The sequence below is a fragment of the Helobdella robusta genome, assembly GCF_000326865.2.
Source record: "Helobdella robusta unplaced genomic scaffold HELROscaffold_44, whole genome shotgun sequence".
NCBI classification, from domain to species: domain Eukaryota; kingdom Metazoa; phylum Annelida; class Clitellata; order Rhynchobdellida; family Glossiphoniidae; genus Helobdella; species Helobdella robusta.
This window is the reverse complement of record NW_008705063.1, coordinates 1,458,087-1,476,949: the sequence shown is the minus strand read 5'-3', so window position 1 is coordinate 1,476,949 and position 18,863 is coordinate 1,458,087. Positions and strand designations below refer to the sequence as shown.

The window sequence follows — 18,863 nt, the reverse complement described above, 5'->3', positions numbered from 1 at the left end:
TTATAGAATATTGTAAATATTTATAGAATTTATAGAATATTGTAAATATTTATAGAATATTATAAATTCTACCGTTGTAGTTCGTTTTACGAACTACAAACATATTAACGCCAAACATTCGGTAGAATTTATAGAATATTGTAAAAATTATGGTATATTACCAACATATATATATATATATATATATATATATATATATATATATTTGTTTTTATTTATTTATACGTACATATTTATATATAGGAGGTTCCCAAAAGCAATATTAGAGAAGGTATCCGCACTTCTGATTCAATAAAAACTAAAATGTCTCCTGAGAATGAGAACGCTTGATTAGTTCATATCTTTATTTCCGCTACGATTTTTTTCATCAACATGATATGCAGTGTTGGGTTAAGTGTCGTTTGATTTATAGGCAACACACGTGTTTATTAACCGGCTGGCTCATTAGCGTTCTTAATTAAATAACGCGAGTGACGATGATATGAGCAATAAGACAATGTGTTTCCTTGTGTTTCACCACAACTACATATAAATTATATATAGTATATAAACCATACTGTATATATAGCCTTATATGCACACGATTTCCAACGTGGATGTAACCATCCATAGTTCATCTACTAATTCATAACCTCAAAAAATTTATTAGTTATTTTGTTATTTACCATAAAAATAATTTAAATTGAATTTCAACATTTCCATCTACAAGTAACAAGCACGGTAGCATACTGACTGACCTGACAGTAGCAGCAGCATTGACTACAACCACGAAACACCATCAACTTCCACATAAATATTCATAAAAAGTGGTGAAGATGATGCTATCCATGAGACAATCACTCGTCTTCAACGTGCTCATCTGCATACTCCTCACCGTACATGGCAGCAGTAAACAAAATGACGCAACAAAGATGGAGATGTATGACGTCAATAGGGATGGCGAGGATGGTTCATGGAGAGCCGATAGCGAAGGTTTTTTTGTCATAACAAGTTAATTTTAAATGACAAAACTAACTGAGTCAGACGTTATTTGCGACATTTTAATGAAATACTTTTTTACGTTTACTGAAAATTATCAAAAATTAAAAAAAATTAATTTAATTTTATGTACACATCAGCGCATCGCTACTAAGGTAGGTACATATGCCAAATCTATGGAAATGTTGAGTGTTCATACACTGATCAGATCAAATTAGGACTTAATTTGTATCGAACATACAACATACTTTCCGGAAAACATCAACGCTTGTTTGGCGTATTTGGTTGATTTAGCAAATCAAACACGAGAATTCTCATGCTGAATGATGTTCGTGTTTTGTAGTTTTATCTTTTTCCTTCCCAGTTCATGAAAAAGTGCACAAGCCAGAATTATTAATCAGCCAACGCATTTTATAATTTTTCTTTGAATTCACATTTTTCCGAAGACGTTTATGCTCTATCTTCATCCTGATAGTTTTTTTTGCAGTTTATTTAATATTAATAACATTATTTGTTTTATTCCTGTCTAGACGGCTAAAATTGATTAATTGGTGACACATGGATTTTGTTTTTACATTGCAACAGCGAACGGGACATTTAATTATTTTGCAGACACGTCAAATTTAACTTTAAACTTTCTAATGAACAGAGTGGTCAAATCAATAGCAATTTTTTTTTCTAATTGGAACGGCCAACAAATTTTTAAAACTCTCCGAGTCAATAAATTAGTGATTGACAAATGAAAAAGAAATGTTCATGTTTTTTGGTAGCAACAATCAAGCAGACAAACATTTGCAACTAAAACGTTGAATGATTTTTTTTAATTTTATTCAGAATTTAACCCAGCACCTCAGTACATTCCAACAAAGTTCTTAAAGCCAGACTCATATGCCAACTCAGGTATGGTTAAACATTTTAATTGCAAAATTTTTTTAGCACTTGTCTTTCCACCTGCAAAAGCACTGGCGCCCTTAAAGCACTCACACATAGAAACATGCAATCAATATTAACAAATGCTTCATGTTCTTCCAAGCGATCCTTGATAATGTGGGACCATCAGAGTCTTCCAGAACAAAATATTTCTACGGCAATGATGAAAATTTGAAGAACTACCTCAGAAGGGTTTGCATTTTAATGATCAGCATTCATTTCAACATTCATTGATTACAGTTAAACAAATTTGCGACTGCTGATTTGGTCAACAATTGCTGCCTGAGGCAGTTATTACACGGCATGGATTGATATAATGATGAGATTTATTATTATGTGACCATCAGATTCCCCACCCACCGGCGAAAAAATGGAACGTTCATCCAAGACCTGTACCTTCATTCATCGGTAAATGAAGTTACAGAAGAACAAGCAACCCAATCATTCATTCGTCTGTTTGTTTGTTCAAATATCTTTTCCTATTTTCCATTTTGTTATTTGACATTTGTTATGATAAGTTCGAAAATAAATTCAACTTTAGCTTCTGAAAAAACTTTGATGTCGATAGAACCATTTAACCGTTAAATGTATATTAAATTTTTCTATCGGATCGTTTGTTACCTCTCTAAAGTAGTCATTAAATATTATGGCGTGTGAATATTATTTGGAGGCGACGAGGAAGAACCTTGAACATGACACTTTTGCTCAGGATGAAACATTGACTGGGCCACAAATGAGGAAATTGTACAATCAAAAATGTCTAAACTTCTCTTATGATATAAACCGCTATAAAGTAATTACTTAAGTAAATGAACCGACTGAATTTTTTTAAGAATTGTAAAACGACGGAAATAATATTTTATTCTGAACATGAATTATTTATAATTATCAAATTTAAAGAGCTATGACGTAGCGAACGAATTTTTTTTTCGATGGCTGAAACTTGAATTGTTTATAACTCTACGAACGTAAATTTTGAATGAATTTACTAATATTCCATAATATTTCTGCGAATACGTACATTTTTCAATATAAGTCTATCAGTTAAAAGTACCAACATGTCATATGACAACACCTATTAAAAACCCTGACATGGAAACATCATTGGATGGGTAACGTAGGAGAGGTTTATGAGAAAATTATCATAAAAAGTTGAGAAAAAAAACCAAGAAATAAATTGAATGAAGAATATTTAAACAAAAGATTAACTACAAAGGAGACTGATGGTAGTCGATTGAAATACAGTTGATAAACATAAGAATGCCTGAAAAATGTTGTGTTGTAAACTTTCACATTAAACAGATCAACAGATTCGAACGTGAAATTATAAAAATAAAACAAACAAGTGACCATAAAATCGATTTTAAAAAATACAGTAGCAATGACCTAAAAAAACATAAGAATGAAAAACCAAAGTTGACAAAAAACAAGACAGCACGTAAATTATAATGTAGTACATCACATACGGACTAGGTATCAACATTTATGTAACAAACAAACAAACAAACAAACAAACAAACATAGAATGCAAATGTATAAAAACAACAATCTATAGACAATGGAAATGAGATATCTAAATGCTTTTTCAATGCCAAAATGTCATGAGACAATGTAATATCATTTTGAATAATATAAACTCAATTACCGCATTTAAATTAAAATGGCAGTTCAAGATTAATTATAATTAGTTCGTCTTGAAAACATTTTTGAGAACTTGTAATAATATTTTTGCTCTTAATCTGAACACGTAAACACGAGAGCATTATCAACGTTTAAAATTGACTAATTGAATGAATTAATAGATAAAAAAATAATAAAAAAAAGTTTTCAGTCCCATCTGTCGAAGTCTGTCTGTCCTGGTTATGACATTAAACTGACCCTCACTGCCATGTGAGTGATGTTGGATCATCAAAGGCTAGGCCCACCGCTTATAACTGTGGTTGCGTAAGGAAGAGCGTCCTGCGTAAAAATTAGCCAAATAAATTACTTATGATGACAGAAGTTTCATCATAGGTAGCCAAACGGCAACCCCCGATCTCGGGAAAAATGTCGTCTAAACGTGTGTTGTTGTTGTTGTTTGCCGAAGTCTGAAACTCATTAGCGGCTGATCTGAAAGATGCTATCAACCGTGAAATTTTCAAGAGCCCATGGAAGCATAATTTTTTCCACAAAATGCAGCATAAAAGACAGCTTTCCTGAAGATAACTGGATAGAGGCGCTTATAAATCATCATCTTCAGTACAATACATTTTTTTAATACAAAAATGATATATCAGGTACGTGTGAAGAACATGTTTCAAACAAACTGAAAAAAATAATGTAGAACATGCATATACAAAATACATTTATTTATTTATTTACTTATTAATGCAATCAAATTGTAGAACATACCGTAGAACTTGCGTACACACAATATAAATACACATTTACATATTAATATCAAAGAGCTTGTTTTTTTTTAGTTTTCAGCTGGAGGAAATGATATAACAAACTGATGCAACAAACAAAGTGGAAAAACGTGGAAGTTAACAAATCAGATTGAATAAACTGATATGAAAAAAGTGACTTGTAGATATAACAAATGAACATTTCAATATAAATACTGGTTATCCAACCGACTGAGTGCAACATGTAAATGGATGCAAGCATCATACACAGAAAACCGTTAAAGTTTCAAATTGAATTTGTTATTGACCATCTGATTGAGTTCCAGTAACTGGCCTTCCAGCGACTTCCTCTCCTTCTTCTCATGCTCAACCTCCTCGACCAGCTGACTGATCGTCTTGGCGTGCTTCATGGAGAACCATTCAAAGTTGAACCTGATCTTCGCCAGGTCCTCCTTTACGTCGTTTACGTTACTGCCCGGGACAGCTGCTCCATCTGAAGCCGCCTTTCTCGGCGAAATGTTGCGCTTTTTCGTCGATGTTGGCGACAATTGTTGCCGTTGTTGTTGCAGTTGATGTTGTTGTTGTTGCAGTTGATGTTGTTGTTGTTGCAGTTGATGTTGTTGTTGGCCCTTAGACGACTGGTGAGAATTTTTGATTGCTGGTGATGGTTGGCGTTGGAATGGTTGATCCTGGCGCTCCTCTTCGTACTTGTCCCAGGCAGGAGGGTTCGTCGGCTGCGAGGAACTCTTGCTACACTGTAATTCATTTATTACAATTAGACCTGTATTAATATATCTACTGATACACTAATAAATATTTTTTATAACTGTCTTTCTGAATAGAGGCGGTATACAAATCGAAAATAAAATACAATTATTAACAATTATGAATTTTCAATTATTTATTTATTTTGAACACAATAAAGACCAGAAGCCAGAATAGGCATGCAGAGTCCCAAATCAAATAAGAACAAAACTCACTATCCACAATGCACCGAGTTTTACGTCAAAATTTAAACAAATGATGAAAAATGATTTGATGACAATAATTTAATAATACTTTTATTAAATTGATAAACATTAATGTCAGATATAAGATAAATAGGTATTGAAGACCACAATTTGATAATGAGATATAAAAGAGAGATAGAAAATAAGACAGGGCGAGAAAAGTTAGCACGTGTGGCATGTTGAATGAATATCATTGAGTGATCAGGTGGTTGTTAAATGAGAATGAAATAATGGATACATTTTGCAATTTGGTAACTGTTAGTTTACAAAGAAAAATTAAGACTTTTAAAATATATAACTGATTAATAGACAATAATTTTGAAAGTATACAAGATTCAGAGATGTGATCAAATTTTTTCCAGTTAAAATAAATTTGGATAAAAAAGTTTTGGCAAAGAGTTAGTAACAATGAATGAATATTAACCTGAAAATAATAATACCATATAACAGGTAAGGATAAACTAATGAGATATATAAAATGTGGTCTTTCCAGTTCAATTTGTTAACAATAACACCTAAATATTTGATAAGCTCAACTCTGTTTATGATAGAATTATCATTAATTATTAAAAAGATAGTAAATTAGGTACTATCTTAAGTCCAAAAACATTAGTCTTGAAAATGTTCAATTTTAATGTTACAATTCAAAAAGTTACATCCAAGAAGACACATGAACCAGTTCAGTTTAAAAGTTAAAGTTAAAAGAGTATGAATTGCTTGTCAGTACAAAGAAAAGCTAAAACTTGGAAACATGATACATTTTGATTTATTCAGGAAAATTTAAAGAAAGTAGTATAAAACAACGTAAAGGATTATTATTTCACTAACACCATCTTTCATGTCTGATTCACTGTTCCTACCAAAGTTTGCTGGAAATAACAGAAACGGTTCTACAAAAATCACTTTTTATAAAAATCAACAAAATTCTTCAATTGATATTTGTATGATAAGAAAAAAAAATCAACATCACACTTCTGCTAGAACAAAAATAATTAGTTTTATGGGTGTGTGGAAGTTCAATGACAATTCAGCACCCGAAATGCATAAGGCTTGCAATGCTAAAACAAATTCAAAACAGGAATACACAAATTTTTAATAAAATAAATCACAATCCATTAAAACAGCGGACTAACATTTTTTTCTGATAACAGCTTGGTTCAACACTGGTTGCTTAATCCTCTGCAGAAAAAAGAAAAAATTTTAAATAAAAGATTTTCAACTAAACAATTTTTTGTAGTAAAAGATGAACTAAAAATCCAAGTTAACATAAAACTAGGGTTTGAAAAGATGAAATTCCCATGCAAATCACCAGCTTATGTTCTTGAATGGATGTATGTGAAAATTAAGAGAAAAAACGAATAATTTGAGTAGAAAAACCTCAACAAAATTGTTGGGAAACATTCCACCTCTACCGGCAATCTCCCCAAACCACCAGCCTGCATCTTCGAGATCATCATCGAGGACGGTGATGGTGTCTCCAACCTGCAAGACCAACTCGTCAGGCATCTGGGCCTCGTATTTGTATAGCACTCGCACTCCAAATACTTCAGCCAAGTATATTTAATTAAAAATATTTTAAATTATTAATTAATAATTTGAAAAATTATTCAAGCTGAAAAATGTTAGAGTTAACGTCTTATTTTTTTTTTAAATTTATGTGCTAACATTATAACATACATGGTTTGAGAAATTTGACATGGCTAACTGGAAACAATCCTACGTTATCGTCGAGGACTCCTTTGGACCAACCATTATTAAACTTTAAAATATTCATTTAAAATTAAATTAAATAAGTATAATTACATTAATATATTTACAATTATAACAATTTCATTTGGCAAATAGAAATATACAAAACAAATTTTAAATTATGCATAGATTTTGTTTAAAATCATTTATTTAATCATAACTTTTTATCTTTATAATGATTATTCACTCTTTAATCATATTATATATATATATATATATTTATATATATATATGTTGGTAATATATATATATATATATATATATATATATATATATATATATATATATATATATATTATATATATATATATTATATAGCTTATCTGAATGACTTAATCTTAAATTACAACAAATAAAAATATAATATAAGAAACAAATTTTAAATTATTTATTTTTATTTATTATATATTTTATTTTTTATTAATTTCAATATTTTAATTTAATCATTCTCACCCATGTTATGCTGTTCAATGTGTCTTCTCATTCATCATGTCATATTTATCACAATCTTAAATTATTAAGGACTCACTGATATCAGATATATTATTAATACTAATAATAATATTCACAGCGACAAAATCTTTTTATAAATACTAAAGATTCTCATGCTAAAATATTATATATTATCAAATTGACAAAATCTTTTTATAAATACTAAAGATTCTCACGCTAAAATATTATATATTATCAAATTGAAAAAAACACAATTACATAAAATCTGGCAAAAAGCATTATAATACAATTAAAAATAGTAATACACTTTTAATATAATATAAATAATTAAATTAATTAATATATTATTTATAATTATATTAATCTTAAATTATAACAAAAAATGAAATTAGTCAGAATTTAACACTGACCTTCTGAAGCACCCGGATAATGTCGGCCACGCACAGTTCCAACTCGTCCTCGCAGTCAGGCACTCTTGGTTGCAGGACTCTTGCAAACTCTGGCTTACCTAAAAAAAATTGTCCAAATTAAATTCCGAAACGTTTAAAACTTGAATAACAAACACTGATTGCATAATTCGAAGTTTAAACAAAAATTGATTTGTACATGAAAAAATGGTCGATTACTCCCCAAACGTAATCAAGTAATTCCAAATGATTAAAACAGAAAAATCGTCAAAAAACGTACTCATCTTGCTAAGTTAACTTTTAAAAATTTAACGAAAAGTTAAAAGCTCAAAAGTTTAAATTTGTTAGCGAAGATTCATATTGCAGAATAATTCGACGCCCCACTTTTTATGTTACTTTTATACATGTACTTTAAAAAATATACTTATGTATTATATTAAGAACCTTATATTCCATAAGTTTGTAAAGATTATATACTTAAAATAAATAATAATTTAGATATACAGAATAACGAGTATCAATTTGAAGTAAACTTTATATGCTTTATTTTACATCTTTTAAAATACTGTTCTCTAACCCAACGTTGTCATCGCCCGTTTTTCATTCCGGCCTCCTGCAGTGGTTTCTGGAGTCATCATATACATCATTGTAGTCGAGCCTGTTGAAAAGAACAAATAGCACAAAAGAATCCAACAAGAGAAGACTATACAAATCTTATAATAAAAAGCTGTAAAACATGCACTTTTATTTTTAAAAAAGTACAATTATACGTTGAACATTATAACGCTGCTTCGTTTATATTTAGAACAGTTTATATTTCGTTCCTTATGAGTTCAAATTCGTCTATGCGTGCAAACATCACGTCACACGCACAAGGCCTTTCCGAATTGATAGTCTGAAGTTTTTGCGTCGAACCAGGTCGGCATGCAAAAAGTAACAATTCCAGACACGAATCTAGCTCTTCATAAGCTAACTAGCCTTCAAAATAACTCAAAACATCTCTTTCTGAAATACATTTTTGGTGCTAAAACCAATTCAATAATTTTTTAGCACAGCAGTTTACAAATTGATATTTTAGCATCAAATTAACAGAAGATTAACCAAAACTGTGTAATTTTAAAACTTAAATGAACAAACAAAAATCCGTAAAAAATTTTATATAAATGTTATTATAAACTTAAAACCAAAAATCTGTGAAAGAATTAATTATAGTTGGGAGGCAGATCAATGCCGAATTCGTAAAAATAAACAATTATAAAAAAGTAAAGAAAAACTTACATTCAGAAATCATATTTGCAAATTTAATTAATTGATATTAAATAAATTTGTATCAATTGAAAATATTTAATGAAACATTGTTGCCCATAGAACTTTTAAAAACAAATAAAAGCAAATATTCATTCAGGTAAGTAAGGCCCTCACATGTTTCACATTTTATTCATTGAACTGATGCAAGTAAAGAGCAAAACAGTTGAAAACTGATATCCAGTGCTAAAAATGTAATGAACAAAATTTATAAATATGAATACTCTTCTAACAAAATTACTTTATTTAAACCTTTCAAATTACATACAACGTTTCGAGCGATTTTTACAGACACAACACAATACAACGCCGTCACTGAAAATATTTATTTAGAATGTTGATCTTTAATAAAGTTCAATTCAAATTTACATCGGACTGGATTAGAATGAAAAATTTGCTGCGTCAAACAAAATAGGTTCTACACAAAATAACAACAGCATATCAGGACAGAATTAACGTCATTTCAATAGTTGGAAATGATCATTCATCTGTTGAATATATCAACTCATCAAAATATATCTTAGGCTTGTTAGAAACGTAAGACAAACATCACAACCACCATATTGATCATAAATGTCATAATATAATGTTACACCACGTATAAATAAATATCTAAATGCGACATTTCAGTTGAAGAGAATATTATTTTCCAGCATCATTTTAGATCGAGCTGTGCAATGAGCTTGACAAATGCATCAATTATGATAATGATAATGACGGTAGCATAATAAAAATATAAAAAATAATAATAATTACTATTGTCAACATGATTATCACCATGAGCATAATAAAAAAATAGCTTTGAGGCATTCCCAACAGTGGCATCATCATCATCATCACTGCCACACCGCTGCGAGCACAATCACCACCGCCATTATCATTCCTCCTTCTTCTCCTTACTCCATCTTCCATTCATCATCATTCAGCATCGACCTCTCTATCTCTGATCTTCCTGAACTGCTTGAACTCTCCGGACGAGTAGTTGAGTTGCAGGTGGGTCTCCACAACCATTGGATGGAACGCCCCGTCCGGCTGCTCAATGCTCTCCACGGTCTCGCCGAGACGGATGTTCAGCACCGGACCTTGGTTAGGGCACGGGTTGTCTGCAGTGGGGGTAAGGTAGGGGAAGATGGGAAGATGCTAAATATCTTTTATCAATCATTATCGGCTATCATCATTTTGTTTCCGTCCTTTGATATCGTTATGGCTTTATCATCAGTAATTTTAGCGCCATCATTCTCACAAATAATTGTTCGAACTTCTTCAAGTACGCAAGAAATGTTCTTTCAAAAAAATATCCAAATGGCTAATTGATCTACAACCATCTAAAACACTCGCCTATTTTTTCACCACTTAGAAAATTAGTCATCCATTTACATAATTAAACAGATAGTAGTCAAAGAGGCTTGCATGGCTAACAACTATCACCTATCGAGACTTCATTTTTTAATAACTTATTTTCACAAATACAAATTGAAATGAACTGAAACAAACAATAAAAGGAGTAAAATTAGTTAGAGGGCAACCTCTGGCGCCAGCCATGAATCCAAGAATGAGTGCCTTCTCTGCTCTGGTGATGTTTGGGAATATCTTGAACATCTCCTGTGCTTCAAACACTTGTTCACGCTGTTGTGTCATGTCATGTCATGGGATGTCAAGTCATGTCATGTCATGGGATGTCAAGTCATGTCATGTCATGGGATGTCAAGTCATGTCATGTCATGGTAAATGATGACAACAGTTATGATGAAGAATGTAAGGAGGTACAATGATAAAGAATAAAATATACCGTAATGATATGAACGACAAACAACATACGACAGTTTACATTATTTCACATCACATATTGATTACATCACATGTGAAATAGACTATAAACAACACATATATATTTCGTATTATATGTTTTTATTCCAGAATGACATTTATTTAAGGACTTTGAAAAAAAACAAAATTATTGTTGCATTATTAATGGTTATCATGTAGTAGCAACATAGTATAAGACTGACATTAAAATCATTTTATGTCATCCAGCAGATGTAACACGCCAACAAATATCATCCAACCATCATTAGCATCATCTTAAACATCATCACTGTCATGCTTATTATATGATCCTATCAACTTCATCAACATTGTAATGAAAAAAAACAACAACAAACTTACAGTAAGAATGAGTTCTTTTTTTGGCTGGCTCTCTTCTGCCGTTGATGTAGTAGCAATTGATTGTTGCTGCTGCTGCTGTAAAAGCTGTTGTTGTTGCTGTTGTAGTTGCAACTGTTGAAGTTGTTGTAGATGTTGTTTAGATAATGGTTGACCGGCAGCTAATGGCTAAACGAAATTTGGCAAATGATTATTAGTCAGATGACGTCAAGACGATGAAAGAAATAATTGACCGTGTGATGGTCTTTGCACACATGACCAAACTCAAAGTATAGTGCTCCTTCATTTGTTCATTCATACATTCCAAAACTTAACTTAACAGCACAGTTGCTTGCAACTTGGTCCATTTGAGTCTTAACTTTTAAAAGCATTTCGTTGCCTACAGAATTCTTCTATGCCCCAATTCATAACAGCCATCATCGTCGTCATCATCGTCATCATCATCGCCATCATCATCATCATCATCATCAGTTTGGGAGAAGTACATGTTTCACGATGATCAGTAAAAAAGTATGAACAAAATTACCTAAAAAATCATTTAAATTAAAACAGAGGTTTAGAAAGGAGACAGAAGTGGTTTACCTGCAAGGTTCTTATTACATGTCTTGGCGTGTTGAGGATTGTTGCTTTGTTGTTGTTGTTGATGATGACGGTGTTGTTGTTATTAGCTGATGAGATGGTGTTGTTGGTTGATAAGTTGGTAGGAGCAAATTGAACTACTTCATTAGTTGCATTAGTTGCTGTGTTGTTGTTGTTGTTGTTGTGCACATTCATGTTGATGCTCTTAATGTTAAGATTTTTTATGTTGATGCTATTAAGGTTGTTGATGTTATTGATTATAATAGCGTTGTTGTTGTTGTTGTTTATGTTGTTGAGTGACGAGGCAGAAGCTCTGATGACAATGGGATTATTTGCTGACAACATTTTGTTCATCGTTGTTGCAGCTGTTTGTTGTAGCTGGTTGGCTGGTCGCAGGACTATTGTTTGTTGCAGCTGCTGCTGCGGTTGCTGTTGCAGCTGCTGCTGCGGTTGCTGTTGCAGCTGCTGCTGCATATTTAAAGCAGGAGTGGTTAGGATTATCTGCCTGATTTGTTGATGAGGTTGTCGTGCTGACAAGAAAATCTGCTGCTGCTGTTGCTGGGCCGCTGAAGCTGCACGGATAATTAATTAGCCATTAGCATTATTTATCAGTGAAACAAAAAAAAATATGAAGTACATCTCAACACAAACAGTTACAGAATTTCGGAAAAAACATAATTTTAGTTGGTTATCAGTATAAAATTTTCATTAATGAAAAAATTTCAGAAAAAGTTTCACACAGATGCCAGCCAGTCAAATGGAAAAGTAACAACCCCAATAAGGAACTAACCAACGAATTAAACTTGGCAACAAGCACACATCGCACGACAACAACAACAACAACGACGATGCAACAACAACAAATTTAACAGTGACAATAAGCAACAACAACGACATACATGGCACAACTGTGAATCTGATGGTCTGTGGGTTGCTAGTTGGTGATGGTAGGATGATGTTTGGCGACAATAGGGAGGACGTCGTTAGTTGTTGTTGTGGTGGTTGTTGTTGTTGTTGTTGAACTGCTTGTAACGTGATCAGGTTGTTGACAGTCAGGGACGTGAGATTGTTCAATGTTGATGTTGGCGTGACAGTCTGGTTCATGAGGTTTGTTGCTGTTGACGTGGCAAGACTCTGTACGTGTATGTACATATCAATGAAAAAAAATATCATCATAAGTGTGTTGTGTCTGACGTCGTTTGTGTTGTTTGTTTGTTGTCGATGCCTCTTTTGTGTTCGTTCTGCATTGTTAGCTGTGTCGTTGTTGTTTGTTGTCATTGCTTTGTGTTGCAGTGTGTTAGTTGTGAGTTGTCTGTATTATAAGCCAAAGTTCTCACAACAAAAATCCTACAGACCACTACTATTGTCTATTTCAATACTTCTACAATCTTAAAAATAATTTCAACAGAAAAATATCATCACATTACGTGAAACAATAGAGAAAACTTCTCAAGGGCTACACTGCATTTGAAGCAGGACTCAGAGAACGAAAAAAAAACTAAAAAGCCATCACTTCCAACTACTGAGCTACCAGATTAACATATGGTATGATATGATAAACAATCTAACATCAAATGATGTGACAGCCAGAAGCCCAGCGGCATAATCGGGCATGGTTGAAGATGACGATTGTGAGGCTGCTGAAGTTGACGTCGACTGTGTGGGCGAGGTGATGGCGATGCTGGTCGGCGATGATAATGCGGCTTGCTCTTCCTTCTTTGCGGTCTTTTGCATTTCCAGCTCTGCATGTGTGAGTTGTACTATCAGTGGTATCACTCACTTATGCACTCACTCACTTATGCACTCACTCACTTATGCACTCACTCACTTATGCACTCACTCACTTACTCATTCAAATCAATCAAGTAAATCAATCAAATCAATCAATCAACCAATTCATTAATATGAGGTTGATTAATGTAACAATCACACTTCCACAAGCACTCAAGCATGCAAAGAGATTGCACGCACGCACACACACACACAAGCGCGCGCACGCACACATATTAAATACACACATATACATTCACAAATGTGAAGGCAAGCTGATATGTTGAATCAAAACTTTTTATTAAAAAAAAAAAACATATTTAAATTTCGTTACACGTGAAAGTGATGATGATGCTGATGATGTTGACGATGACGATGATGTTGATGATGATTATGATGATAAAACTAAAGAGAGTGATGATGATGATGATTTTTTTCATTTAAATACATAAGCCAATAAATAAAATAAGCACAACATAAGAGCAACAACAACAACGACAACATAACAACAACAACAACACAGCAACAACAACATAACAAAAACAACACTGACCCATCTTCTTCCTCTTCTTTGTTTCCTTGGCACTCAACGGTAATGCATCAAACTCCAATAACTACAACAACATACAACATTTGATCATCGTAACAATAATAACGTTAATGTCAACAACAACCGCAACAATAAAAACAACATTAACAACGAAAATAACAGTACTGATTTTACATTTATATCATTCAATCAAGGTTTCAATCTTATCAATTAATCAATTAATCAATTAATCAATCAAATAATCAATCAAATAATCAATCAAATAATCAATCAAATAATCAATCAATCAATCAATCAATCAATCAATCAATCAATCAATCAATCAATCAACCAATTACCTATTAACTAACCAATCAAACCAACCTTGATGCCACCCTCTTTCTGATTGTTGATATCTCGTTTCTGATTGGACGACAAGCCAGTGAACCGACCAATCACAGAGTTAGACTTTGATGCGAAACCACTGGAGACCTGGCTCAATATTCCTCGCATCGGAGCTTTTGTGGTGATCATGGTAAAGATTGTGATGATGGTAATGATTGTGATGATGGTGGTGATGATTGTGATTGGGAGATTGCTAAAAACAGCAAAATTTCTGGATCCTATCTTCAAATGACTCCTATAGACTGCTATATAAATCAGAGAAAATTCAATCCATTTAATTTGGTACTCTAGACGACATCATATCATTCAAGCATTTTTTGTGCCTGACTTCTGATGCATTTGAATTTAAATTTTAAAGATAAGACGACTGTCAACATTCAACCAGTGGAGTTGTTTTAGAATTGGAAATGTAATCTCTACCGAATACGACAGCGCCTGGAATTCTAAGGGTTAGGATTATGGTTCTTTGAATCAATATTGAGGCCCAAACCTGAAACGTTTGAAGATAACGTGACTGTAACTTTACCGAAACACAGAGAAGATATATTCGTTATGAAAAAGTTGTCGCCAGATTGCCACCATTGGCAATAAATTTTTGTCTCATCCTGATTAAGTTTCGGTCAATTGTTAGTTATCAATCCAGACAGTAACTACTGCTGTCTGGTTTTCAGCTCACCAAACTCGCAACTGACCAACCATCATTTGCATATCATCTGCTGAAGCCTGATTTGCAAAGTAGAAAGATTTAATCATACCAAAGACTTCATGTGCATGCATATAAAGTGAATAATGTCGGGCCTAAAACCTACCCTTGTGGAACAGCATATCTTATATTTTGTATGCCAAACAAAGCGTTTTTTACAAAAAACCTGATGAGTTTGATATCTATACACAAAAGCATTCATACATTCAAACGAACACACATACATACCCAAACACACAAAAACATGCACATGCACACACACACACACACACACACACACACACACACACACACACACACACACACACACACTAACTGTCATCATTCATTTTCTTAGCAAAACTCCTCATCTTCACGGGGTAGGTGCTTACATTCTTCTTCAAATTGTTGGCAGCATCTGTGGCTGTGGTGGCGGCGATAATAGCGATGATGGTAGTGAAAATCATTATAGTGATGAAGATGAAGTCTGTGACCATGTTGGCATTGATAGTGATAACGATGATGATTGCAGTGATCATGATGATACAGTGATGATGATGATGATACAGTGATGATGATGATGATGATACAGTGATGATGATGATGATGATACAGTGATGATGATGATGATGATACAGTGATGATGATGATGATACAGTGATGATGATGATGATGATGATACAGTGATGATGATGATACAGTGATGATGATGATGATGATGATACAGTGATGATGATGATGATGATACAGTGATGATGATGATGATACAGTGATGATGATGATGATAGAGATGATGATGGTAATGATGAAGATGGTAATGGTGGAGATGATAGTGACCACTGTAGTGATGATATGATGATGGTTATATTATTGATGATGACGATGACGACAGTGGTATGAAAAAAAATGATGCAAGTTATCATGATATAAGATAAAAACAAAATTTGATATAATATCATAAAACAATCACCTACAAACTATAATCCTAAAAATATAATGGTCATGGCGGTAGTGTTGGTTGGCCAATAATAACACCTTCACATATGTGGCTATTACAACTTAATCCTCAATAATCAGCCATTCACCGATGTATATCTATATATATATATAAACACGACGGAGAAAAACCTACCAACAAACCAAATGCATGACATTCTTAAAACGTAATTTTTTAACCGTTGTTGTTAACGTTGTATTGATAATAAGATTTCGTTGTAGTAGCAGTTGTTGTTGTTCATCTTGCAGTCATCCTTAACAATTTGATAAGCGAAACCAAAGCGACAGATGATTGCATTGATCATTTGAGAATAACGCGAGAATTGAACATGCACGCATCACAATCATCTGGTGCGTAACAATATGCATGGTGAATATTCAACATAACGTGAAAAATAAAAGATAGTCACAGGAATAGAAGAGTAAAAAATAAAAAAAAATTAATGCACAAACATTTCTGTAGGAGTTCTACACGGAGGGCAGCAGATTTTGGTCTTCTTTTGAGGGCAAAATGTTTGGCTGGGGGTTGTAAGGGACCAGCCACTGAGATGAGGGCACTCCGACTGAGGTAGCACCCTTCCAGTGGGTACATACTCACATCCTGTCCCTTCCTCACTGCACAAGTTATTAAGCATGTGATTCAAGGTGGTGAAATGACTTAATAGTTTAATTATTAAAATTAAAAATAATCGAATGATAATGAAAAATAATTGGACCCAATTATATGAAGCAGTTTATATTTTATATTGCTAAAGTATGTTTATTAGTAATGTAAAATACGTTTACTACATTACAAATATTTTCACTAATATATTTTTAAATCAATTCCCCTTGTAAATAATCCATAATTTTTGTGTCACTCATATTAAAAAAACTCATACTCAACACATTAATAAAACGGCTTCTACTAATTTGAAAAGAGAAAAGATTTGAAGATTTGAATCAAGCCAATCCAGAGCCAGCACTGGAACGTGACAGACCTAACTTCCTGAGGTCACTGATGATTTCATGGAAGATGACGTGGTTGTCCTTGACCTCAGCGTTCAAGTTGCCAGTCGATGGGAACGTCCGTAAGATGTCGGCGACTGTCGAAACCCAGAGGTCCGCGTCATTGCACGCAATCCTGTACAACTCCTCCAACTCCTGTTTCCACTGGTGGATAGGTCAGTGAATAAATTATTGTAATGAGTACGAGGGTTTCAATTTGTAAGTTTTAAACTGCCATGAGACAACCCAGCCCAAGAGATGCTACAGTGAAAACCATGACTGAAAAAATGCATACTCATTTGTGGGTACACATAAACCCATAAATATTATAAATTAATTTTTTATTTGGGGTAATATTTTTAAATTCTTCATGGTGTACATCTTTAGCTTTGTACTTTTAGTGCTTAGAAATCACAAAAATCAAAAGCCAATGAGAGATTTAATTTAGTTTCATTGAGTGTTTTTTAGAAAGAGAATTATGACTAATCTATAAATTGGGATAGTTTTAATTAGTTTATTCAAGTTTATTACTTGTTTAATGTTTAGTATTTAGCGATTTAATTATATTGCATTTGGCCATTTTTAGTTTAGAGTTTGTTTGAAGGTCATTAATTAAGTGGCTTTAGCTTCAGTTTACCTAGTTTACCAACTGGGCTAAAATATAATATTTAGCCATCACCATTGTAGTTAGTTGTCAGTCACTAAATGACTAAATAGTAGTTTAATAAGTTCTTTATCTATGCATTCAACCAAAAACTAATTGGACTGGGTTTGATTAAAATTAAGAGATTGGGTAATGTGTAATAAAGTAAATATGATAATAGTCTCATCTCTCATGCATATAAAATTTTAAAATTAATTTTTATCTGTTTTTGAATTTTAGTTTTATATAATTATAATAGTAAAGTTAAAGTAGAACTGAAATTTCTTATTAACAACATACATAGCATTACTGAGTAATCAATCGCTGTTTTTTGAAATACAAATTCTCATTTGCTAGAAAAAAAAATTTTTCTTTTTGTTTTATTATTTGTGTAGAATAAAATAAGAAATAATTAATTAATATTTAATTTTTTTTTAATTTTAATAACATACATCCATATTGTCGCTGATCCTCTTGGAGATATGAATGAATGAGAGTAGTAATTTAACTTTGACGTGGGCTTGCAGCGTGTGGAAGCAGTCGATGATTGTGAGCAGACGATCTTTCGACAGCTGCGAGCAAATCGAGTTGCCGGACCAGAGATCGTCGGTGGACCCCAACTTGTTGTTCAGCCATATCGTCGTGTCCGTCTCTCGACTAGAGGCCGCCATTAGAAATCAACAAATTTAATTTTCTGATTGAATGTTTGTCTCCAATTTTATCGACAATTAATTCAGCAAGAAATCATTCCATGAAAACATAATCGCTACAATTAACTAAAACAATGTATACAATATTATGAAATTGTAAACAAAAAAAATTTGCTATCAAAGACCTTGAATATTTTTCTACAACCATTTATGAACCTTTGCTCGGGCTTTTAAAAATTG

General features: G+C 32.7%; 3 protein-coding genes across 3 annotated transcripts; 1 reads left to right on the top strand and 2 right to left on the bottom strand.

The window, feature by feature from the left end:
• Positions 1-815: 815 nt before the first annotated feature.
• Positions 816-2,324, top strand: HELRODRAFT_177875 (hypothetical protein; the record flags this gene model as incomplete). Its single annotated transcript, XM_009026011.1, has 4 exons — positions 816-972; positions 1,813-1,878; positions 2,012-2,100; positions 2,256-2,324. The coding sequence occupies 4 exons, from the start codon at positions 816-818 to the stop codon at positions 2,322-2,324; spliced, it is 381 nt and encodes a 126-aa protein (XP_009024259.1).
• Positions 2,325-4,573: 2,249 nt separating this feature from the next.
• On the bottom strand, positions 4,574-8,549 carry HELRODRAFT_177874 (hypothetical protein; the record flags this gene model as incomplete). The annotated part of the gene is made up of 7 exons (XM_009026010.1): positions 4,574-5,050; positions 6,134-6,174; positions 6,439-6,484; positions 6,683-6,849; positions 6,983-7,064; positions 7,918-8,015; positions 8,492-8,549. The coding sequence occupies 7 exons, from the start codon at positions 8,547-8,549 to the stop codon at positions 4,574-4,576; spliced, it is 969 nt and encodes a 322-aa protein (XP_009024258.1).
• Positions 8,550-9,639: 1,090 nt separating this feature from the next.
• On the bottom strand, positions 9,640-18,644 carry HELRODRAFT_193204 (hypothetical protein; the record flags this gene model as incomplete). Its single annotated transcript, XM_009026009.1, has 13 exons — positions 9,640-10,322; positions 10,746-10,845; positions 11,386-11,496; positions 11,965-12,533; positions 12,861-13,095; positions 13,531-13,703; positions 14,285-14,345; positions 15,048-15,155; positions 15,362-15,426; positions 15,685-15,771; positions 16,797-16,958; positions 17,324-17,495; positions 18,483-18,644. The coding sequence occupies 13 exons, from the start codon at positions 18,642-18,644 to the stop codon at positions 10,138-10,140; spliced, it is 2,190 nt and encodes a 729-aa protein (XP_009024257.1). The 3' UTR covers positions 9,640-10,137.
• Positions 18,645-18,863: the final 219 nt, after the last annotated feature.